The sequence below is a fragment of the Macaca mulatta genome, chromosome 20 (assembly GCF_049350105.2).
Source record: "Macaca mulatta isolate MMU2019108-1 chromosome 20, T2T-MMU8v2.0, whole genome shotgun sequence".
Lineage (NCBI taxonomy): Eukaryota > Metazoa > Chordata > Mammalia > Primates > Cercopithecidae > Macaca > Macaca mulatta.
In genome coordinates, this window is record NC_133425.1 from 29,689,306 (window position 1) to 29,712,641 (window position 23,336).

At 54.0% G+C, this 23,336-nt stretch overlaps 1 protein-coding gene and 2 long non-coding RNA genes across 10 annotated transcripts; 2 read left to right on the forward strand and 1 right to left on the reverse strand.

Annotated features, from left to right (window-relative positions):
- Positions 1 to 33: 33 nt before the first annotated feature.
- On the forward strand, positions 34 to 7,644 carry LOC144337997 (uncharacterized). Of its 2 annotated transcripts, XR_013411703.1 has the most exons (4): positions 34 to 285; positions 2,035 to 2,142; positions 5,816 to 6,080; positions 7,150 to 7,644. It is a non-coding gene; the product is annotated as an uncharacterized LOC144337997 (long non-coding RNA). The 2 variants fall into 2 exon arrangements; XR_013411702.1 differs by lacking the exon at positions 5,816 to 6,080 and having other exon boundaries at positions 36 to 285.
- A 2,732-nt stretch (positions 7,645 to 10,376) lies between these two features.
- On the reverse strand, positions 10,377 to 23,308 carry ZNF668 (zinc finger protein 668). Of its 7 annotated transcripts, none has more exons than XM_077983946.1 (4): positions 21,713 to 22,257; positions 14,200 to 14,386; positions 13,294 to 13,962; positions 10,384 to 11,813 (listed from the first exon to the last, which is right to left on the reverse strand). In XM_077983946.1, the coding sequence occupies exons 3-4, from the start codon at positions 13,938 to 13,940 to the stop codon at positions 10,601 to 10,603; spliced, it is 1,860 nt and encodes a 619-aa protein (XP_077840072.1). In that variant the 5' UTR covers positions 13,941 to 13,962; positions 14,200 to 14,386; positions 21,713 to 22,257; the 3' UTR covers positions 10,384 to 10,600.
- Positions 17,731 to 23,172, forward strand: LOC144338002 (uncharacterized). The gene is made up of 2 exons (XR_013411708.1): positions 17,731 to 18,159; positions 20,419 to 23,172. It is a non-coding gene; the product is annotated as an uncharacterized LOC144338002 (long non-coding RNA).
- Positions 23,309 to 23,336: the final 28 nt, after the last annotated feature.

Below are 23,336 nucleotides of genomic sequence, written 5' to 3' on the forward strand. Positions count from 1 at the left end.
CTCGCCCTATAAAAGGCCGGATACCTGCCCTGCCTGCGACTTCCTCGGCCCTCCTCCTAGGGGACCGGTGAACCTCGCCCGCAAGCCCAATAAAGGCTACCTCTGTTCTCATCTGCCTCATGTCTTCTTGCTCAGCTCCCCATTACATTGGTGCCGAAACCTGGGAGGAGACCCCTCCCCGGACCCCTGCCGGTTCGGGCAGGCTCTCTTCTCCCTGAGCCAGGACCTCCTCTCTGAGCCGGGAGATGTTTTACCAAATCCAAGACTCAGTTCGATCACTGCTGGGTAAGTTTTCCCCCGTCCTGCAGGCTCCAGAAGTCCATGCCCAAAAACGCGGCCGCGTCAGGGCTTCCCCCGTCCATCACTTGTGACCTTGGCACCGGGGACTAGGAGACGTCTGACCTCCCTGGAAGCTGCCATACCCTGCACTCCGCGTGGCAGTGAGAGGATGCTCCCGTTGCCTCCGGACTGCTCGCCTCAGGATCATGGGGGCTGCCCAGTCCAAACCAGACCCAAAATCCCTCTGGGGTGCCTCTTGGCTAATTTCCAGACTTTAGGTCTCAGCCAAGACCTAAAACAAAAGCGGCTTATTTTCTTCTGCACAGTGGCATGGCCGCAGTATAAATTGGATAATCAGTCTCAGTGGCCTGCAGAAGGCACTCTAGACTTTAACATCCTCATAGATCTGACCAACTTCTGCAAGAGACTAGGCAAATGGTCCGAGGTACCCTATGTTCAGGCCTTTCGGGACTTGCGCTCCTGCCCAGACCTCTGTGCGCAATGTTCGTTGGCCCAGGTCTTGCTCACGAAATCTACTTCCTCAAGCAAGGAAAAGGACAATTCTTCCTCCTTCTCTGAGCCCCCAATACTCTTTCCCTACCCCTCCTTCAGTCCCCCGCTCAACCTCCCCCTTACTCTGACCCGTCGTTGTCTCCGTCCTTGTCGGCGCCACCCCTTCCCTCCACTCCTCCTGTGTCCCCACCAAACCTGACGGACCCTGTCTCTCCTCCCTCCTCCTCCTGCTCGCCTGTCTCAGCCCATACCCGGTCCAGGACTGACCTCCTGTGCCCCTTGCGGGAAGTGGCAGGCGCCGAAGGAGTGGTCCGGGTCTATGTGCCGTTTTTGCGGGCAGACCTGTCTAAGATTGAAGAGCATGTAGTCTCTTTCTCAGCCAACCCCACTCTGTATATCAAAGAGTTCAGATACCTATGCCAGCATATGACCTCACCTGGCATGATCTCCATGTCATTATAACCTCAACCCTGTCCCCTGAGAAACGGGAGCATATCCTAGCAGCAGCCAGGAAGCATGATGACCAGGTTCATTTAACTGACCCTGCCATGCCAGTCAGCACCAAGGCGGTGCCCTCTGCCGAGCCTGGCTAGGACTACCAGGTTGGGCAGGCAGGCTGCTGCCACCGAGACATGATGGTCCAGTGCCTTCTTGCCAGCATGCAGGCAGCCTCCAATAAGTCAGTCAACTTTGATAAATTAAAGGAGGTAGTCCATGGCTCAAATGAAAATCTGGCCGTTTTTCTTAACCGACTGACTGAGGCACTCATTCAGTACACCCGCCTTGACCCTGCCTCCCCCGCAGGAGGAACCGTCTTGGCTATGTACTTTATTTCTCAGTCGGCTCCGGATAGCTGGAAAAAATTTAAAAAGGTGGAGGATGGCCCTCAAACTCCCATCCAGGATTTAGTCAAACTGGCCTTCAAGGTCTACAACTCCAGGGAGGAAGCAGCTGAGGCCCAGCAACAGGCCAGGCTAAAACAGAAGGTACAACTCCAAACCCAGGCCTTGGTGGCAGCCCTGAGGCCGGCAGGCTCCAGGAGCTCTCAGAGAGGAGGTACTCCCCGAGCGCCACCTGGTGCCTGCTTCAAGTGCAGCAACAAAGGCCACTGGGCCAAGCAGTGCCCCAACCCTAAGGAACCAACTCGCCCCTGTCCAAGCTGTGGGCAGATGGGCCATTGGAAGTCAGACTGCCCCAACCTGAGGACGGTCGCTACGCCTCCACATGACGACCCTCCTCCAGGTACTGGAGGCGTCTTCCAGCTCCTCGACACCGACAAAGATTGAAGAGGCCCAGACTCAGGAACCTCTCTTACTCTCGCCGAGCCCAGGGTTATGCTCCAGGTAGCGGGTAAGTCCATAGCCTTCCTTATGGATACGGGGGCTACCTACTCTGTTTTGCCTTCCTTCAGTGGCCCCAGCCATCCCTCTGTTGTCAGGGTCATGGGAATTGATGGCACTCCCTCCATCTACCGCCAGACTCCTCCTCTGTCTTGCCGCCTGGATGGCTCCCTCTTCTCGCACTCATTTCTTATCATCCTTCATGCCTAGTCCCCTTGTTAGGACGAGACCTCCTCTCTAAGCTAGGGGCCTCAGTTCACTTCCGGCCCAACCCCTCCCCGCACCTCGCGCTCCTCTTTCCCCTCCTCTCACCTGATAAACCCCACCAGGCTGACACCCCACTCCTGTTTCCGGTCCCCATTAACCCTAAGGTGTGGGACACCTCCACCCTGATCATTGCCCAGCACCATACTCCAGTCCGCATCCAGCTGAAGGACCCCTCCAAGTTTCCCTCTAGACCCCAGTTCCCTATCTCCCTTGAGCACCGACAGGGACTAAAACCCATCATCACATGCCTGCTCCAGCAGCACATTCTAGTCCCTGCCAACTCACCATGCAATACTCCTATCCTGTCTGTAAAGAAAAGCTCCGGGGCCTACCGCCTCATGCAGGATCTACGCCTCATCAATGAGGCAGTAGTCCCCACCTTTCCAGTTGTTCCTAACCCATATACACTTCTCTCGCGCATTCCCCCTGATACCACTCATTTTACTGTCCTTGACCTAAAGGATGCCTTCTTCACCATTCCCCTGCATCCCGACTGACACTTTCTTTTTGCCTTTACATGGGAAGATCCAGACACTCATATTTCTTCCCAGCTGACTTGGACTGTTTTGTCTCAAGGGTTCCAAGATAGCCCCCATTTTTTTGGACAGGCACTGGCACAGGATGTTAGCCTCTGTCCCCTTACCCACAGCATACTATTGCAATATGTAGATGACTTATTACTATGTAGTCCCTCCTGGGAGAGCTCCCTTGCAGATACTGCTACACTTTTAAATTTTCTTGGTGACCGAGGTTATCGGGTTACCCCGGCCAAGGCTCAGCTTTGCACCCCTTCTGTCACCTACCTAGGTATACTCCTCAGACCCACTACAAAAAGCCTCACGGCGGATAGAATAAGCCTCATTGAAACTCTCCAGCCTCCTCAGGATGCGGAAGAGATCTTGTCCTTCCTAGGACCGGTAGGGTATTTCAGGCATTGGATTCCCAACTTCGGGGTCCTAGCCAAGCCCCTCTACCAGGCTGCCAAGGAAGCGCCCACCGGACTGCTGTCCGATCCCTTATTGGTTGCCAACTCTTTCAAGAAGCTTCAGGACTGTCTCCTTTCTGCCCCTGCTCTCTCTCTCCCCAACCCCCTTCGGCCTTTCCATCCATTCACTGAGGAGCGCCAAAAGGTTACTACTGGCCTCCTAGCCCAGCCGGTTGGATCCACATACCAGGCTGTGGCCTATCTCTCCAAGCAGTTAGACCCCATGGTCCAGGGCTGGCAACCTTGTCTGCGAGCCCTGGCGGCTGCCACAGAACTTACCAAGGAGGCCCTCAAGATCACCCTAGGACATTCTCTTACTGTCTACTCTTCTCACCAACTGTCAGATCTCATCACACACAAGTGTCTCAGCCACCTCACCCCGTCCCGGCTTCAACAGTTTCACCTGCTATTCATTGAAAACCCTCACATCACCCTTACCACCTCATCCCCTCTAAACCCTGCTACCCTCTTGCCCACTCCAGGGTGCGATTCCGCCCCCGCATATTCGTGCCTGGAGGTTCTCACCACCTTGCCGCCCTCCCACCACAGTCTTTCCGAACAGCCATTAGAACACCCAGACCATACCCTGTTCGTGGACGGGAGTTCTGTTTTAACCTCTGATGGCTGCCAGCAGGCGGCCTACGCTGTTGTAACAGCAACCCAGACGGTCGAAACCAGGCCCTTGCCTTTAGGCACCACCTCCCAGAAGGCTGAAGTCACTGCCCTTACTCGTGCCCTACTCCTCTCCAAAGGGCAGAGGGTTAATATCTACACAGACTCTAAATATGCCTACCTTATTGCACAGACCCACTCCCTTCTCTGGCAAGAGCGTGGGTTCCTTACCACCAAAGGGATGCCAGTAGTCAATGGACCACTTATAAAGAGGTTGCTTGATGCTCTCCAGGCCCCCAAGAAGGTAGCCATCATCCACTGTAAAAGCCACCAGCATTCTAAGGATCCTGTGTCGCAGGGTAACAACCTAGCTGATTCCACCGCACGGGCCACCGCCCTCACTTCCTCCCCTACCCCAGTGCCTTTACTCTTTCTTTCCCCCACATATTCCCCCGACTACTCTCCCCAGGAACTTCAAACCCTGATGGCCCATCCCAGTGCTACCCAGAGCGAGGATGGGTGGGTGTTCATTGACAGCTGAGTAGCGCTCCCCCAGACTCAGGCAGTGTGTATATTGACCGACATACACCACTCTCTCCACATAGGGCCTAAGGCTATGTATAACTTCCTGGGGCCCATCCTTCACCTCCCCTCACTGCAGGCCCAAATTAGGAAGGTACATCAGTAATGTGCCACCTGTTCGGCCGTTAACCCCCAAGGTAGGCTCAGGCACCCAGGGCCCACTCATCAGCTAAGGAGCCACCAGCCAGGGGAAGATTGGAAACTTGATTTTACCCACATGCCCCGCCATAAAAAATTCCGCTACCTGCTGACCTTGGTTGACACCTTCTCAGGATGGATCGAGGCTTTCCCCATCACCTGAGAAACTGTGGAGTTCGCGGCAACCACTCTCCTAGAGCACATCATCCCCAGGTTTGGTCTCCCCCGAACCATCCAATCAGACAATGGTCTGGCCTTCATTTCTAAACTCACCCAGCAGGTGGTGGCCGCACTCCAGATTACCTGGAAGCTCCACATTCCCTACCATCCACAGTCATCTGGAAAGGTAGAACGTGCAAACAGTCTCCTTAAACTACATCTAACCAAACTCACTCTAGAAACCCACCTCTCGTGGGTGACTCTCCTTCCCTTGGCTCTCACTCGTCTTAGGGCAGCTCCGCGGGCCCCCACAGGGCTCAGCTGTTTTGAGCTGCTGTACAGACGCCCATTCCTCTTCCAGGAGCTGCTAGCCCTCTCCCCTTCCTTAGGCTCCTACCTCCCTTACTTAACCCTCCTTCGCGAGCTTCTGAGAAAACACGCGGACTGGTGTCTCCCTGCACCCGCTTCCCCAACCCTTGAGAATCCCACCGTCACAGTACCTGGAGACCTGGTCCTGGTCAAGCAGCTGCAACCCCAAGCCTTATCTCCATGGTGAGAAGGACCATACACCGTAATCCTCACCACTCCCACCGCTGCCAAGCTCCTTGGTCTTCCCTTCTGGTATCACCTGTCCCAGCTGAAAAAGGCGCCCACCCAACATGATTACAATTGGACCATTCAGGTTGTTACCCCTACCAAGTTATGACTCATGCACGCAGGTAACGACCCTCTGCCTAACCTTCCTCGGCCACCTAGTCCTCCCGAGTCTAGGTGAGACTCCTGCCCAAACTCCCCCCACCAATCCATTCCAGTGGAGGTTCTACCTTTCCGAGACCTAGACCCAGGGAAATCACATGAGCTCCCTCACCATAGCCACAGTAGACTGCCAACCCCAGGGGTGCCAAAGCCAAGTAACCTTTAATTTCTCCTCCTTCAACAGTGTGCTCCGTATTTGGCGGCACCCAGCCATTTGTTTCACATATGATCAGACATACGATGCCTGTCGATCTACTTGGTTGAAACCAATGGAGGCTTCCATTACTACTACTGCAACATTCACTCGGCCATACAGGACACCAAAGAAACCCTCTGGCAGCAGCCCACTTCCTCCGTGCGGCTGACTACAAACCTCAAGTCTATCTTTTTCCTCACCATCCCTGACCCTTGGGCATCAGGGGTTGAGGCCCGCCTTTACCGAGGGCAGAGTGAGTCTTATCCCATGGCCCGACTCAGGATCTTTAAGGCCTACATCAGGGTCGTAAGCAGCCTTGTCAGCCTGGCCGCTGACATCAGACAACAGGAGGAAGCCATCTCAGCTCTAGTCGACCCAGGCAGCAAGCCCCAGGACAGCAGCAACCCTTTTTCCTTGCTAACCTTAGTCAGGGAAGGGGCTCAAGTGGTACACATGGCCGGGGTACACAACATCTCTCGCTGTTTCCTGTGTGCAGCCTTGAATAAGCCCCCACTGGTTGCAGTACCCTTACCCAACCCTTTTAACTCCTCTAACCTAACCCTCTCCTCCCCTCTCCCCGGCCGGACCCCAGGAGAAGTCCCCTTGTTTCAAGACCCGCTTAGGCAACAATTCCCCTTTTGCTACTCCACCCCCAATGCTTCCTGGTGCAACCAGACAGGATCTGCACCTCTAAATCTAACCGCCCCTCCAGGTGGGTATTTTTGGTGCAATTCCACCCTGTCAAAAACCCTCCATGCCCCCAACACTGCCCTATGCGTTCCCATCTTCCTAGTCCCCAGCCTCACGCTGTACAGTGAGGCCGAGCTATCCTCCCTCCTGCCCTCTGCCCACCCCGCCAGGCAAGGGCAGTATTCCTTCCATTGATGATCGGGGTCTCTTTAGCCTCATCCCTGGTAGCCTCCGGCCTAGGAACCGGAGCCCTAACTCATTCTGTCCAGGCCTCTCAGGACCTTTCAGCCCGATTACAGGTAGCAATCGAAGCTTCTGCGGAGTCCTTGGCTTCCCTCCAACAGCAGATCACCTCAGTCACCCAGGTGGCAGCCCAGAACTGTCGGGCACTCGACCTCCTTACAGCCGCTAAGGGCGGCACCTGCATGTTCTCAATGAAGAATGTTGCTACTACATCAGTGAATCAGGACTAGTAGAAACCAATCTCCTCACTCTAGAAAAGATTCAGGAAGGGCTCCACCAGAGAAACCTCAGATCAGGGCCCTCATTTGGGTGGTGGCAGTTGTCTATAGCTGGTTGGGTCCTACCCTTTCTAAGCCCCTTACTAATCATTGGCTTCTTGCTACTCATAGCTCCCTGTGTCCTCCGCTTCGTCCAGGACCACATAAAGGAAGTCTCCCGGGTCACTGTCAATCAGATGCTACTCCAACCCTATACCCGAGTTCTGACCTCCGAAGAACCCCACAATGACCTATACCAGCAGGAAGCAGCCAGAGGAACACGTCGCCCCTTTTTCTTATTAGAAAGAAGTCGGAATGTTAGGCAGGGACCTAGACCCAACATGGCGGTACCACCTGACATGGCGGGCCCCTTGTCAGGACTTTACCCGCTGGGACCTCCTGCTAGGACTTTTCAGCGCGCGAAAAGCACCCTGAGCCCGCCAAAACTCCCCGCTCTGTGCAAACTCCTGGGCACCTCATTCCTCAGAAACCGAAACCTACAGACCCCGCCTACCTCGCCCTACAAAAGGCCCCTGATACCTGCCCTCCGTGTGACTTCCTCGGCCCTCCTCCTAGGGGACCAGTGAACCTCGCCCGCGAGCCCAATAAAAGCTACCTCTGTTCTCATCTGCCTCGTGTCTTCTTGCTCGGCTCCCCATTACACTATATAGAATGGTTTTAAGTCCCCAGTTCACTGACATCAGGTTTGGCTATATGGCTTGCTTTAGACCATGACCTTTTTTTTTTTTTTTTTTTTGAGACGGAGTCTAGCTCTGTTGCCCAGGCTGGAGTGCAATGGCCGGATCTCAGCTCACTGCAAGCCCCGCCTCCCGGGTTCACGCCATTCTCCTGCCTCAGCCTCCCGAGTAGCTGGGAGTACAGGCGCCCGCCACCTCGCACGGCTAATTTTTTTTGTATTTTAGTAGAGACGGGGTTTCACCGTGTTAGCCAGGATGGTCTCGATCTCCTGAACTCGTGATCCGCCCGTCTCGGCCTCCCAAAGTGCTGGGATTACAGGCTTGAGCCACCGCGCCCGGCCTAGACCATGAACTTTGAGTGGAAATGACATGTGCCACTTCCAAGAGGAAGCTTTAAGAGCCGTCATGGGGTCTGCTACCTTTCCTCTCTTCTGTGTCTGGAGACGAAAAGTTTCAGCTTGAGGCTTTCCTTCAGACTGGGCTCTGGAATGAAGATAGCATTGAACAGAGCGGTCCCATGGAGGACATGGATGTGAGTGAGAAATCAACATGGTGTTGTGAGTCCCTGAGAGGTGGAGGTTGCTGTTATGCAGCCTAACTGGATCCCAGCCGATAGATGCAGCCTCCCTGTGGGTTGCAGATGCTCCTCTGTTCAGGTATCCTTTCCCATCACCATGACAACTGACACACCATAATGAGCTATGCTGATGTTAGGAAGTCTCCGCCTTTGCCCCTCTTCAGAGCTCTTCACCCTCAGGTCCTAACCAGTGAGCCTATTTCTTTCTTTCTTTTTTTTTTTTTTTTTGAGATGGAATCTTGTTCTGTCGCCAGGCTGGAGGGCAGTAGTGCGATCTCGGCTCACTGCAACCTCTCCCTCCTGGGTTTAAGCAAATATCGTGCTTCAGCCTCCTGAGAAGGTCTCGAACTCCTCACCTCTGGCCATCCTCCTGCGTTGGCCTCCTAAAGTGCTGGGATTACAGGCATGAACCACCGCACCCAGCGAAGCTGAGTCTTCTTGATTCTTGCTGGCATTTGGCAACTAGTAGCAGCTGCTCACAGGAATTGTAAAAACATCTGGTGGCGCCCAGACCTTCTAACATCAACATGGTGCCTAGTAAATATCAATCTCACATGCATCCTGAGACGCATTAAAAAGAAGTTGTCTGGGTGCAGCACACCAACATGGCACAAGTATACATATGTAATAAACCCGCACGTTATGCACATGTACCCTACAACTTAAAGTATAATAATAACAAAAAAAAAAAAAAAAAAGAAGTTGTCCAGGCCGGGTGCGGTGGCTCACGCCTGTAATCCCAGCACTTTGGGAGGCCAACGGGGTGGATCACCTGAGGTTAGGAGTTTGAGACCAGCCTAGTCAACATGGTGGAACCCCATCTCTACTTAAAAGAAAAAAAAAAAAAGTCTGGGCGCGGTGGCTCACGCCTGTAATCCCAGCACTTTGGGAGGCTGAGGCGGGCGGATCACGAGGTCAGGAGATCGAGACCATCCTGGCGAACATGGTGAAACCCCGTCTCTACTAAAAAATACAAAAAATTAGTCAGGTGTGGTGCCAGGCGCCTGTAGTACCAGCTACTCAGGAGGTTGAGGCAGGAGAATGGCGTGAACCCGGGAGGCGGAGCTTGCTGTGAGCCGAGATCGCGCCACTGCACTCCAGCCTGGGCCACAGAGCCAGACTCCGTCTCAAAAAAAAAAAAAAAAAAAAAAAAAATTAGCCAGGTGTGATGGTCACGCCTGAAAACCCAGCTACTCGGGAGGCTGAGGCAGGAGAATTGCTTGAACCCTGGAGGCAGAGGTTGCAGTGAACTGAGATTGTGTCACTGCACTCCAGCCTGGGTGACAAGAGCGAAACTCCATCTCAAACACAAAACAAAACAAAAAGAATCCTAATAGTAAGTGAAAATTCTGAATTAGTTTGTGTATGTGTATTGCTGCATATAACAGAGACCCAAATTAACTGTGACTTAAATAGATTTTTTTTTTTTGAGATGGAGTCTCGCTCTGTCACCCAGGCTGGAGTGCAGTGGTGCGATCTTGGCTCACTGCAAGCTCCGCCTCCCGGGTTCATGCCATTCTCCTGCCTCAGCCTCCTGAGTAGCTGGGACCACAGGCGCCTGCCATCATGCCCGACTAGTTTTTTTGTAGTTTTAGTAGAGATGGGGTTTCACCGTGTTAGCCAGGATGGTCTCCATCTCCTGACCTCGTGATCCACCCACCTGGGCCTCCCAAAGTGCTGGGATTACAGGTGTGAGCTACCATGCCTGGCCTGAAGACATATTTTCTATAAGGAAATAGGTAGATTTTAATGAACAATACCCCTTTTGTGGGCAGATTCCTAAGTCCCAGGCCCTCACAAGGGGTCAGTGGGCCTGGAGATGCCAGCTCCCGGCTGCCAGAGGCACTGCTCCTCCAGGGCCACTTCAGCCCACTTTTGATCACTAAGAATCCCAAGAAGGGCACAGAGAATTTCCTTTCTTACTGCCCATGGAACCTGTTGTCACTAGACATCCTGAAACATACTTTGGGAAACTGTGTCCAAAGACCCTTCTAGTTTCAAATCTGTGGATCCAGGGGTCTCCGCTGAACCTTATCTGATGCCCAAACTCCCACCCATTCACTCCTAACCAGAACACAGAAGACGACCTGGTGCCAAAATGAAAGCTTTAATGAGTGTTACTCCTAGACAGTCATGTCTCAGCCGCTGCCAGCCTCCATTGTCCCAGCTCTCTTAGCTGGGCGACAGGTTAGCTAGTTGCTGAGGGGTAGGGATCTGGAGTCTAAAGAGCAGAGCCAGGCAAAAGGAGGTACAGGAAGCCCCCAATGGGGGCTGGGCTCCCGGAGTGTGGTGCTGGGGGTCATGGGTTTCAGGCCGGCCCCTCTTCAGGTATTCCTAGCAAAGCCGCCAGGGGCTCCAGGGGTGTGGGGGTCCCCATGGGCACAGGGTGGGTACGTTCATGCTTGCGCAGGTCGCTGGCACTCAAGAAGGCCTTGGGACAATGGGGGCAGGTGTAGGGGCGCACTGAGCTGTGAGTGCGGCTGTGTTTCCGCAGCCCAGCCCGGTCAGAGAAGCTCTTGCCACACTGGGTGCAGGGGAAGGGCCGGAGCTCCGGGTGTGAGCGCTCGTGCCGACGCAGCAGTGTCATTGTGGAGAAGGTCTCCTTGCACTCTCGGCACACAAACTGGGGAGGCTTCTCATCAGCCTCCTCACCCCCCACCTCGCCTGCCCCTTCCAGGGGACCAGGAGCCTCCCGGACGCCGGCATCTTGGCATTCCACATGCTCCACCGTCATGCCCACCACCTGCCACTGTGTGGCCATCACACCACCTGACTCCGGGGGCAGCCCTAGCAGCCCTGCTGGAGGGTCCCCTAGCCCCGCCCCTGCTGCCGGGGTGGCTGAGCCCTCGCCTGCCACGCCCACAGGCAGCGCCAACCCCACCACCAGCTCCTGTGCAGGGGGCGCCCCCGCGGCCTCACTGCTTCGATGGGTCCGCTCGTGCTTCCTCAGGCTCGATGACACCACAAAGGACTTTCCGCACGCGTTACAGTGGAAGGGGCGCTCCCCCGAATGCACCCGGCTGTGCTTCGTGAGGCTGGCACGCTCGGCAAAGGCTCGCCCGCACTCCTCGCAGCGGAAGGGCCGCTGGCCAGAGTGCACCAGCGCGTGCCGCTTGAGGTCCCAGGACGCCACGAACGTCTTGTCACACTGCAGGCACTTGAATGGCCGATCGCCGGTGTGCACGCGCCGGTGCATGGCCAGGTCCGCCGGCTGCCGGAAGTCCTTGCCGCACTTCTCGCAGTGGTACGGCTTCACTCCCTCATGCGCGCGCTGGTGGCGCCGGAAGCTCGAGGGGTCGGAGAACATACGGCCGCAGCGTGGGCACAGGAAGGGCTTCTCCCCCGAGTGTGTGCGCTCATGGCTCTGGTAGGAACTGAGCTGCGTGAAGCCCTTGCCGCAGGCCGGGCAGCGGTAGGGCTTCTGTGCTGCGTGGATGCGCTGGTGGCACGTGAGAGAGGATGAGCGGGAGAAGCTCTTCCCGCACTCGGAGCAGAGGAAGGGGCGCTCGCCGGTGTGGGACCTGCAAGTGGAGGACTCGGCATGAAGGTGACAGACCCCATAACCTGACCCCACTGCCTATCTGGGCTGTACTTTAGGGGTTCCCCAACCATCCGTGGGGGCCTAGGTTTAATCCCCTAAGAGCCACATTGCTGCACCCCAGAGAAAGAAGACTTCAGGCTGGCTGGGTGTCTATTCCAAAGACCCGTCTCTGCACATTAAAGACCAAGATATGGGCCGGGCACGGTGGCTCATGCCTGTAATTCCAGCACTTTGGGAGGCCGAGGCCAGCGGATCACGAGGTCAGGAGATTGAGACCATCCTGGCTAACATGGTGAAATCCAGTCTCTACTAAAAATACAAAAAATTAGTCGGGCGTGGTGGCAGGCGCCTGTAGTCCCAGTTACTCAGGAGTCTGAGGCAGGAGAATGGCGTGAACCCGGGAGGCGGAGCTTGCAGTGAGCCAAGATAGTGCTACTGCATTCCAGCCTGGACGGCAGAGCAAGACTCCATCTCAAAAAAAAAAAAAAAAAGACCAAGATATGGCCAGGCGCGGTGGCTCACGCCTGTAATCCCAACACTATGGGAGGCCGAGACAGGCTGATCACCTGAGGTCGGGAGTTCAAGACCAGCCTGACCAACATGGAGAAACCCCGTCTTTACTAAAAATACAAAATTAGCCGGGAATGGTGGCGCATGCCTGTAATCCCAGCTACTCGGGAGGCTGAGGCAGGAGACTCGCTTGAATCCGGGAGGCAGAGGTTGCGGTGAGCCAAGATCACACCATCGCACTCCAGCCTGGGCAACAAGAGCGAGACTCCGTCTCAAAAAACAAACAAACAAAGAAAACCCCCCAAAAACCAAGATATGCGTCCCCTGCCTTTTTTTCCCCCTGTTCCCCAGGCTGGAATGCAGTGGCCTGATCATGGCTCACTGCAGCCTCGACCTCCTGGGCTCAGGCCATCCTCCCACCTTAGCCTCCCAAGTACCCGGGACTAGAAGTATACATCCCCACGCTCGGGTAATTTTTTTATTTTTATAGAGACAAGGCTTGCTATGTTGCCCAGGCTGGTCTTGAACTCTTGGGCTGAAGCGATCCTCCTGCCTCCTCCCAAAGGGTTAGAATTATAGGCGTGAGCTATTGTACCCAGCCTAGAAACGTGTCATTAATGTAGAGGCTGAGAAAAAAAAAATGACCTAGATAAACCTAGCCCCACTCACAGCTCCTGGTCTCCACCAAAGACCCTCAGAACTGCCCAACTCCAAACCCCACCCTTTCCAGCTGGCCTGGAATGGAGGCCAATCTGACCCAATCCCTCCACCTCGAGGCGGTTGCCACCTCTGCCCAATCACGGGCATCAATTTCTCCCACATGCCTAGCCCCTCCCCTTGGATCTGCCCCACCCACCTTCCCATTGGCTCACTTTACCCTGAGACTCAACCCCAGGCCCATTGGCTGCAGCAACCCTGTCGCGTCGCCCCGCCCCAGAAGGCACCCTCACCGCTCATGGTTGCGGAGGTCCTTTAGCTCCGCGTAGGCTTTGCCGCAACGCTCACAGCTGTAGGGCCGCAGGCCAGCGTGAGTACGCCGGTGCTTGCGGAACACTGAAGGGTCAGCAAAGCTCTTGCCGCAGTCAGCGCAGGCATAGGGCCGCTCGCCCGTGTGGCCGCGCTGGTGGATCTTGAGCTTGGAGAGTGCGCCATAGGCCTTGGGGCAGTGCGCACAGCGGAAGGGCAGTTCGCCAGCATGGGAGGCCAGGTGCACGCGCAGGCACACGGGCTGCATGAATCGGCGGCCGCACTCGGGGCACGGAAAGGGCTTCTCCCCCGTGTGACTGCGCCCGTGGCTGCGCAGCTCGGGTGCCGTCTTGTAGGCCTTGGGGCACAGCGGACACGCATAGGGCCTAGGCTTAGCCGCGGAGCCTGCCACCTTGTCCCCACTGGCTTCCTCTGCCTTAGCTTCTGTCTCTGGCTTTGGCTTCACCTCAGCCACCTCCTCAGAGCAGTCTGCTGGCCCATGTGTGGCAGCGTGGCGCGCTGCCCTGGGCGCATTTGGAAATGTCTTGGTACAGGACAGGCACTTGTAGCGGCGGCCGGAGCGCTTGTAGCCGGGGGCTGGGGACCGGGCCTCTGCAGCCTCCACTTCCATGGCCTTGGTGAATGGAGTTTCCCTGCAAGAGAAGCAAAGTTAGACCAAAGCCACATACCTTCGCCACTCTTCAAGGCCTCAGAGAGAACCCTATCTCATCTGCATTTCTCACCTCAGAACCCCCACATCCTTCCTGCCCAGCATTCCTGGCTGACACCCTGTGTTCGTTTCCTCCCTGAACTGCTCATTGAAGAAAGGAGTTGGACCAAGTGACCGCACAGCCACTAAGAAAGGAGGCTGGGGGTCACAAAAGATTCACCTATACTTCCCTCCTCAACCTCCGGGCTTTTCCAAACACTGTGGCATTCCCGGAGGTCCAGGTTCCATCTGTCTCACCATCTTCCTTCTTCAGCTCAGTGTCCAAAAACTATGCCAGGATCAGGATGAAGAGTGTACCCAGACGTGGGCCTGGCCTGAAGGTCTCCAAGCACCCAGAAAAGACAGACCTGGGACCAGAAAAGGGCTGAGCCAATGGGCTAAATCTGGTAGCTGGCACTGTCTGGAAGTGACAGGTCCCCAGCGTCTGTGTTTTCTTTCCTCCTCTGAATGGTTAGCCCCTCAGAGACAGCAACTGTTCACACAGAATTCTGCCCTTGCACAGCTGTACGGGCCTCCGCCCCAGACTGGAATCTGTCCACCCTCTGCTCTGGAATCCCTGTTGGCCTGTTCCCACAACTCTGGTAATGAAGAATCACTCTCAAGGCAGCCTGAGCCATTGCTAGCAGCTAGAAGCCTGTTTCTGAGTCATAACTGATATATCTGATCTAACGTGACCTCCTGGCATACCAGCTCTAGCTGAGATCCCTACTTTCTGGTCCAGAACCCAGACACCCTCCACCCAGCTGCTCCTGGGGATCATGGCTGGGAGGAAACAGGATTAACGGCTGTATTAGTCTTAACACCAGCTCATCCTCCCTGGGGGATGAAGGGAAGAGGATTAGGGCAGATCCACTTAAGGAGTGCTCAGCAGCTGCTGCTAGGGGAAGGGGTCTGAGGAGTGGGGGCTGCAGGGAGCCAGGTGTGCCCAGAGGCTAGGAGGCCTACGTTCTACTTCCAGCCTGGTGGATTACTATGAGACCTCAGTGAAATGAGTGTTGTTTATAGGCCTATTTCCTCATCTGGACACCTTAGGGGTTGGTGGCTTCTAAGTTATGACACTGGGGTTGAGGAGGAGGAGGAAACTGAGCTGAGCCATGAGGGTGCTAGGGGAAATACAGAGACTCAGGGCCCCTTATGCCAGGAAAAGGTGGGAGAAACAGCTTACCTGGTTGACCCATGGAGGACACAGGAGCCCCTGAGGCATGGCAAGGGCCACATCCTTAAGAGTCAGCACCCTTCTGCCTGAAGTCCCAGCCTCAGGCCTGCACACTGCCCTCCCTCCCCAACCCCATGCAGCCGGTCTTCTCCCAGAAGTACTGTATGATGTTTCTTGTTCCCTGCTTAAGAAATTTCCATGGCTTCCACCATAGCATGCAAATCCCCAGGTCCTTCCTGCTTGTTCCAAATCTGACAAGTCCTTCACTGGAGCCCCACTTCCACCAGGAGGCTCCTCAAGCATCTCCCCTTTAGGTTTGGCCCCAATCCCACAAAACTCCATTCTATTCTCACTTGGTAATTTCACTTTTCCCGCTAAATCCTGGGGCTTAGCCAGGTGTGGTGGCATGCGCCTGAAGTCCCAGCTACGTGGGAGGCTGAGGCAGGAGGATCCCTTGAGCCCAGGAGTTCGAGGCTGCAGTGAACTATGATCGTACCACTGCACTCTAGCCTGGGCAACCTGGCAAGACCCCATCTCTACTAAAAATAAAAATTAGCCAGGTGTGGTGGCATGTGCCTGTAGTCCTGCCTACTTGAGAGGCTGGGGTGGGAGGACTGCTTGAGCCCAGGAGTTCAAGACTGCACCACTACACTCCAGCCTAGGAGACGGGGCAAGACACTGAATCAATCAATCCATCCATCCATCCATCCATCCATCCATCCATCCATCCATCCTGGGGCTTGAAGATGAGTTAAAGGGATTGAATTCTAACCTTCCTGATGACTTGAATTCTTCCTACAGTTTCCAAAGGATCCCTCCCTATTTCTGGATGAGGTACTCACTACCTCTCTTCCAGACGGTTTCTGGAGTCTGCCTGATAAAAGTTCCTCCTTAATAAAAATGATAGCTCGGGCCAGGTTCAGTGGCTCACACCTGTAATCCTAGCACTTTGGGAGACCAGGGCGGGTGGATCGCTTGAGCCCAGGAGTTCAAGACAAGGCAGGTGGATCCCTTGAGCCCAGGAGTTCAAGACCAGCCTGGGCGATATAGCAAAATCCCATTTCTACAAAAAATACAAAAATTAGCCAGGCATGGTGGTGCATGCCTGTACTCCCAGCTACTCAGAAGGCTAAGGTAGGAGGAATGCTTGAGCCCAAGCAGATTGACGTTGCAGTAAGCCAAGATCGTGCCACTGCACTCCAGCCTGGCAACAGAGTGAGACCCCATCTCAAAAAAAAATAAATAAATAAAAAATAAAAAAGATAGCGCACATTTACTGAGCACTTGCCTACCAGGCACTATCCTAAACTCCTTATGTGTATTAGCTCGCTTACCCTTCATGGCAACCCCATGAGGAAAGTTCTATTATTCCATTTTCACAGATAAGGGAACCGAGGTCCAGAGAAATGGTTCAGTATTTTGTTAAGTGCCCAGTCCCTGAAGCCAAAGTGTCTGGCTTCAAATTTTGCCTCCATCACTTCCCAGCTGATGTGACCTTGTGTAATGTACTGCATGTCTCAGAACCTCAGTTTTCTAATCTGAAAAATGGAGGTAATGATAGTACTTACCTGACAGGGTTGCGTGAGGAATGAATGAGTCAAGAATAATTACTGTCCTCAATTATCAGAGAGTCTTCTCAGAGCCGGACACATTGCTGGGTGTGCTAGTTTATTTGATTTAATGTCTTATAGCTTCCTGAGATAGGGATTCTTGTTCCTACTTTACAGAGGAATAAATTGAGGTTCCAAGCGTTAAGTGACTTGCCCATGGTCCCTCAATGGGTAACCTAAGCAGCTGGGACTTCAGTCCAGGTGTTTAATTTGCCTTAAGTTGCTGGGGTCTTGCTCAGTGGTCTGGGGCCTCTTAGGCTTGTCTGCTGCCTTGGCCAGCCCCGCAGTGACCAGAACCCTGGGCTCAGGTCATACCTGTGTCTTCTCTCATCCTTGCAGAACTGCCTTGAGACCCTGTCCAGCACCCTTTATGTCTCTGCTTCCCTCTCAGAGGGCTTGACCCAGTGGTTCTGAGCTCTGGCCCTTCTACTGCCTCTTGCCAGCTCTGGGTCTCAGCCTCCCTATCTGTGAGTCAGACACCAGGTAGCTGGAGGGGCAAATCCCTCCTGCCACAGCACTTCCCAGGGGAAAAGGTAGGGGAGTACCAGGTTGGTCTCAGCATGTGCCCAGCTACACAAAGAGGCCAGGTAGCCTAGGTTTCTGTCTAACATCCCACCATTAAAAATATGTGTGTGTGTGTGTGTGTGTGTATATATATATATATATATATATATATATATATTTTTTTTTTTTAAAGAGCTTGAGGTAGGCCTCAGGAATCTGTATTTTAAATACACTCTGGATCATTCCAGCCAATACTTTCGTTTGTTTGTTTGGTTTTGAAACATGGTCTCACTCTGTCGCTTAGGAGTGCAGTGGTGCAATCATGGCTCACTGCAGCCTTGACTTCCCAGACTCAAGCAATCCTCCCATTTCAGCTTCCCAAGTAGCTGGGACTACAGGCATGCACCACCATGCCTGGCTAATTTTTTTTTTTTTTTTTTTTGAGACGGAGTCTTGCTCTGTCACCCAGGCTGGAGTGCAGTGGCCGGATCTCAGCTCACTGCAAGCTCCTCCTCTCGGGTTCACGCCATTCTCCTGCCTCAGCCTCCCGAGTAGCTGGGACTACAGGCACCCGCCACTTCGCCCGGCTAGTTTTTTTTGTATTTTTTAGTAGAGATGGGGTTTCACCGTGTTAGCCAGGATGGTCTCGATCTCCTGACCTCGTGATCCACCCGTCTCGGCCTCCCAAAGTGCTGGGATTACAGGCTTGAGCCACCGCGCCCGGCCGCCTGGCTAATTTTTATTTTATTTTTAGTAGAGATGTAGTCTTGCTATATTGCCTGGGCTGGTCTAGAACTCCTGAGTTCAAGTGATCCTCCCACCTCAGCCTCCCAAAGTGCTGGGATTATAGGTGTGAGCCACCGTGCCTGGCCCAACCAATACTTAAGAACCAAACACACATCCTTAGGTCTCCACAAGCTCTTAGGAGAGGAGCATTTTAAATGTTCACTACACCTCTTTTTCAGATATTGAGATTAAGGCGCCCACAAAGGAAAAAACATACACAAGGGCACACAGCTGGTCAAGGAGCCAGACTCAAACCCAAGTCTCCAGGCTCCTGGGCAGGACTCTCAACCAGTCTCCATTCTCTCCCCCAGGTTGAATCATGACACTTCCCACTGCTCCCAGGAAAAAGACCAGTATCTTTTCCATGGCCAGCATAGCCCCAAACCATCTAAATCCTGCCTACCCGGGCAGATCACTTGAGGCCAGGAGTTTGAGACCAGCCTGGCCAACATGGCGAAACCCCATCTCTACTAAAAATACACACACACACACAAAACCCTGCCTACCTCACCTCCCACTCCTCTCCCCGGCCCACTGGGCTCTACACACAGAGGCCCCCTTTCTTCTCCTCAAAGAGCTAAATTCCTTCCCACCTCAGGGCCGTGGCACTAGCAGTTCCCTCTGTCTGAGCCACTCTTCTCCCAGGATCTTTGTGTAGCTGTCTTTTTGGTTTTATTTGGATCTCAGCTCCCAGTCACCTCCTCAAAAAGAGCTTTCTTGACTACCTTTCCTTTTCCCCCACTTTTAATATTTCTAATTTTTTCCTTTTTTAACCAACCAAGGAGCACAACCTTTCCAATGCTATCTTTACCCTGATAATCGCCTTCTGTCTACTCCTCTTTTTTTTTTTTTTTTGACAGAATTTCACGATTATCTATAAGCAATTCTCCTGCCTCAGCCTCCTAAGTAGCTGGGACTACAGGTGCCTGCCACCACGCCCGGCTAATTTTTGTTATTTTTAGTAGAGATGGAGTTTCACCATGTTGGCCAGGATGGTCTCGATCGATTGACCTCATGATCCGCCCACCTTGGCCTCCCAGAGTGCTGAGATTACAGGTGTGAGCCACCGCACCCGGCCCTTTTTTTCTTTTTTTTTTTTGAGATGGAGTCTCACTCTGTCACCCAGGCTTGAGTGCAATGGTGCAATATCTGCTCACTGCAACCTCTGCCTCCTGGGTTCAAATGATTCTCCTGCCTCAGCCTCCTGAGTAGCTGGGATTTATAGGCACCCGCTACTACATCTGGCTCATTTTTGTATTTTTAGTAGAGACAGGATTTCACCATGTTGGCCAGGCTGGTCTTGAACTCCTGACCTCAAGTGATCCACCCACCTTGGCCTCCCAAAGTGCTGGGATTACAGGCATGAGCCACCACGCCCGGCCCTCTTTCCTTTTTAAAAATTGATATATTTATTTATTTATTTATTTATTTATTTTTGAGACAGAGTTTCGCTCTTGTTGCCGAGGCTGGAGTGCAATGGCACGATCTCTGCTCACTGCAACCTCCGCCTCCCTGGTTCACAAGATTCTCCTGCCTCAGCCTCCCCAGTAGCTGGAATTACAGGCGTCCACCACCATGCCCGGCTAATTTTTTGTATTTTTAGTAGAGATGGGGTTTCACCATGTTGGCCAGGCTGGTCTCGAACTCCTGACCTCCACTGATCCACGGCCTTGGCTTCCCAGAGTGCTGGGATTAGAGGCATGAGTCACCATACCTGGCTTATTTTTATTTATTTTATTATTTATTATTATTTTTTGAGACAGAGTCTCACTCTGTTGCCCAGGCTGAAGTGCAATGGCACGATGTCGGCTCACTGCAACTTCTGCCTTCCGGGTTCAAGCAATTCTCCTGCCTCAGTCTTCCAAGTATTTGGGATTACAGGTGCCCGCCACCAAGGTCAGCTAATTTTTTGTATTTTTAGTAGAGATGGGGTTTCGCCATGTTGGCCAGGCTGGTCTGGAACTCCTGACCCCAGGTGATTCACCCGCCTTGGCCTCCCAAAGAGATGGGATTACAGGTTTGAGCCACCATGCCCCGCCTATTTATTTTAATTTATTTATTTTCTTTGAGAGAAAGTCTTTGTTGCCTAGGCTGGAGTGCAGTGGCTGGATCTCAGCTCACTGCAACCTCCACCTCCTGGGTTCAAGTGATTCTCCAGCCTCAGCCACCCGAGTAGCTGGGATTACAGGCGAAAGCCATCACACCTGGCAAACTTGTGTATTTTTAGTAGAGACAGGGTTTCACCATGTTGGCCAGGCTGGTCTCGAACTCCTGGCCTCAAGTGATCCGCCTGCCTCGGCCTCCCAAAGTGCTGGGATTACAGGCGTGAGACACCGTGCCTGGTCTTTATTTTTATTTAGAGATCAGGTCTCACTCTGTCACCCTGGAGTGCAGTGGCTCAATCATAGCTCACTTCAGCCTGGAACTCCTGCACTCAAGCAATCCTCCTGAGTAGCTAGGACTACAGGCACCCACCACCACACCTGGCTAATTTATTAAAAATTCTTTGTATGTAGAGATAGAGGTCTCACTATGCTGCCCACACTGGTCTCGAGAACTCCTGGCTTCAGGTGCTCCTCCACTTCGGCTTCCTAAAGTGCTGTGATTACAGGCATGAGCCACAGGGACCAGCCCCCTCCTCTCTAATTTCCTTTATGGTGTCATCTGGACAATACTCCTTGCAAGCTTACCATGGGCAAGGTATCATTCTAAGCATTTTGTGCGTAATACTCAACTACTCAAGCCAATTCCACAGCTGCCTAGAAGTTCGTTATGAGTGAATGTTTGTGTTCCCTGTCTGTTCATATATTCAAATTCTAACTCTCATCGTGACTGTATTTGGAGATAAGGCCTTTATGGAAGTAATTAAGGTTGAATGACATCATAAGGGTATGACCCTGGTCCAACAGGATTAGTGTTCTTATGAGAAGTGACACCACAAAGAAACAAGCTAACTAGTCACCATCCCAGCCAGTGTTCAAATCCCAGACACCTGCTCTCTGAGCCCTGACTATTGCTTTGCTAGCATTACACATCTTATGGTTTGGCTGTTAATTCTCCATCTCCAGCACCAGAGTCCAGGCTGGCAAAGAGCTAGGAAACCGATCATCTGCATCGTCTACATCCAGAACCCTGTGTGGTGACCCAAAACAAATGGAAGGAATCAACCTCAGATGAAATTTGAACCCAGGTCTGTAGCCTCTGCCTCCTGCACAGTAGGAGTTTGTGAGAATGTCCACCAATAACTGTTTATTAACTGAATTCTTCCACCTTTCCAAGTCCACAAGGCCCAATTATTGCCCCAATATCCCACAGTGGACTCCCTGTCGTGGCGATGAAGCCTTGCTTTGCCTCACTACTGGCTTAGGAACCGGATGAAGTTCTATTGTCTCACTAGGCAAGCAGAGATTCAATTTCCAAAAATCCTAGGCTAGGACCCTGGGGCAGGGATGAGGAGAAAAAGGAGGCACCTCAATCTTCCCATCTCTAAACAAGCAGTCACCACACAGGCCTCACGGCCAGGAGTGATCTAGTGAGCAGATGAACCCTGCAGAAATGAGCGCTAATCATCTCCTAGGCCGCCAACCCGGCCAGTTCACAACCTGATCCCAACCTACTTTTGCCTCAGCTCCAGCGACAGAGTCCTCCTCCCGGCAGCGACCGAACCTCCAGCCACAATTCTCAACCCTCCGCCTCTAGATGCAGTTTCCTGGGCTCGGGAGCCCTTGCCTGCCTTCTCCAACGGGAAAGCCCCTTTACATTCTTCAAGAACCCCCTTCCCCAGTGCCCTCAGGAATACTTAATGGCAGGAGAGAGGTAAGGGCCCCACGCCGCTCTGGGCCTCAGTTTCCTCATCACTAAAATGGGGTCCCTGAAGTTTGTGGGAGTTTGAAGGGCGGTGGGGCCTACGAAGCGCGCCGAGGAGCCGAGAGTTGCAGAAACCCGGAGCTCCTCGCTCCTCGCAACCGTCTGTACGCTGCACCCCCGCCAGCCAGGCAGTCCCTGGAGGGCAGGACCCTGGGTTGACTTGTGTCGTTTTGAGCCTCGGAAAACGTGGCCTCGGGGGACGTAGCAACCAGGACTGAACGAAGGATGCGGGGATGAACAAATGAATGGACGGAGGGCCGAATGCGGGACAAAGGCTTGCAAGATGGCGTTCTCTAGGACCGCGAGAGTGGTGGCCCGGCCTCGGCCGGGGAGGGGGCCGCCGGCGCCGGGGACCTTGCAGCGCGGGCCGCGCGGCCGGGACAAAAGCCCGCAACATGGCGGGCTCTAGGACCCCCGGGCCCGCACCGAGCCGGCACGGCAGCCGCGCGGGCCGAGCCTGGGTGTCCGTCCGCAGCCCAGAACCGCGGAGACAGTCGGCGGGTTCTAGGACCTGCTGGGCCCGCAATGCGCCCAGGGCCGCTCACCGCCCGCCCCGCCCGCGCTGCTCGCGCTGGACCAACCCAGTCCGCCCTCGGCGCCCGCAGGGAAACTGAGGCCAGCTCGGATTGCGGCCGCGTGGGGTCTGCCCGGGGCCCTCGCGGCTTCCCGCCGGCGTTTCCTACCTGATGAGACTTGGGCTGACCCAGTGCTGTCGGCGTCGGCTCCTCGCACTGACGGAGCCCGGATCCTGCCAAAGAGGGGCCGGCGCTAGGACCCAGCGGGGGGCGGGGAGGCGGGACCGGTGGCCCGGCGAGCGGAAGTGAGGGACCTTCCTCAGCTAGGAAGGAAGGGAAAGTTCCCGGGGAACCTCCAGCCTATGGCGGCAGAGAAGCATCTTGCAGGAGGTCTCTGTGGGTGCTGAGGCAAGGGAACGCAGGGCAGGCTGACAGTATACGCCGGCCTCGTGTTAGTCTGGGGCCAGGTCACCGGCAATGTCTTCAAGAACCAGAAGGTGGGAGGACAAAAAGGCCATGCTCAAGCTCTGCAGAACCTAAGTCCGCTTATATTCCACAACATTTCCTTTAATAGCAACGAGTGGATTTCACGAAGTTTTCTCCATCTTCCTTAGGAAAAGTCTTCCAGGGAGCCCCACGAAAAGTGTCACCAAAGTACTGTGGCCAGGGTTGCAGAATCTTTTTCTCTCTCTTCTGCGCCTATTCAATATGCACCGGAACGATTCTAGCTGCTCTTGCCGGAAGTGTGGCTAGCGCAGCGCTCAAAGACACCTCGTTGTGACCTCCGTGGGCGGAGTCAGTAGTGCAGGGCCAGAACCTAGCGCCGGAAGTGTGTCTGCGTAAAACGGAGGCTTGGAGG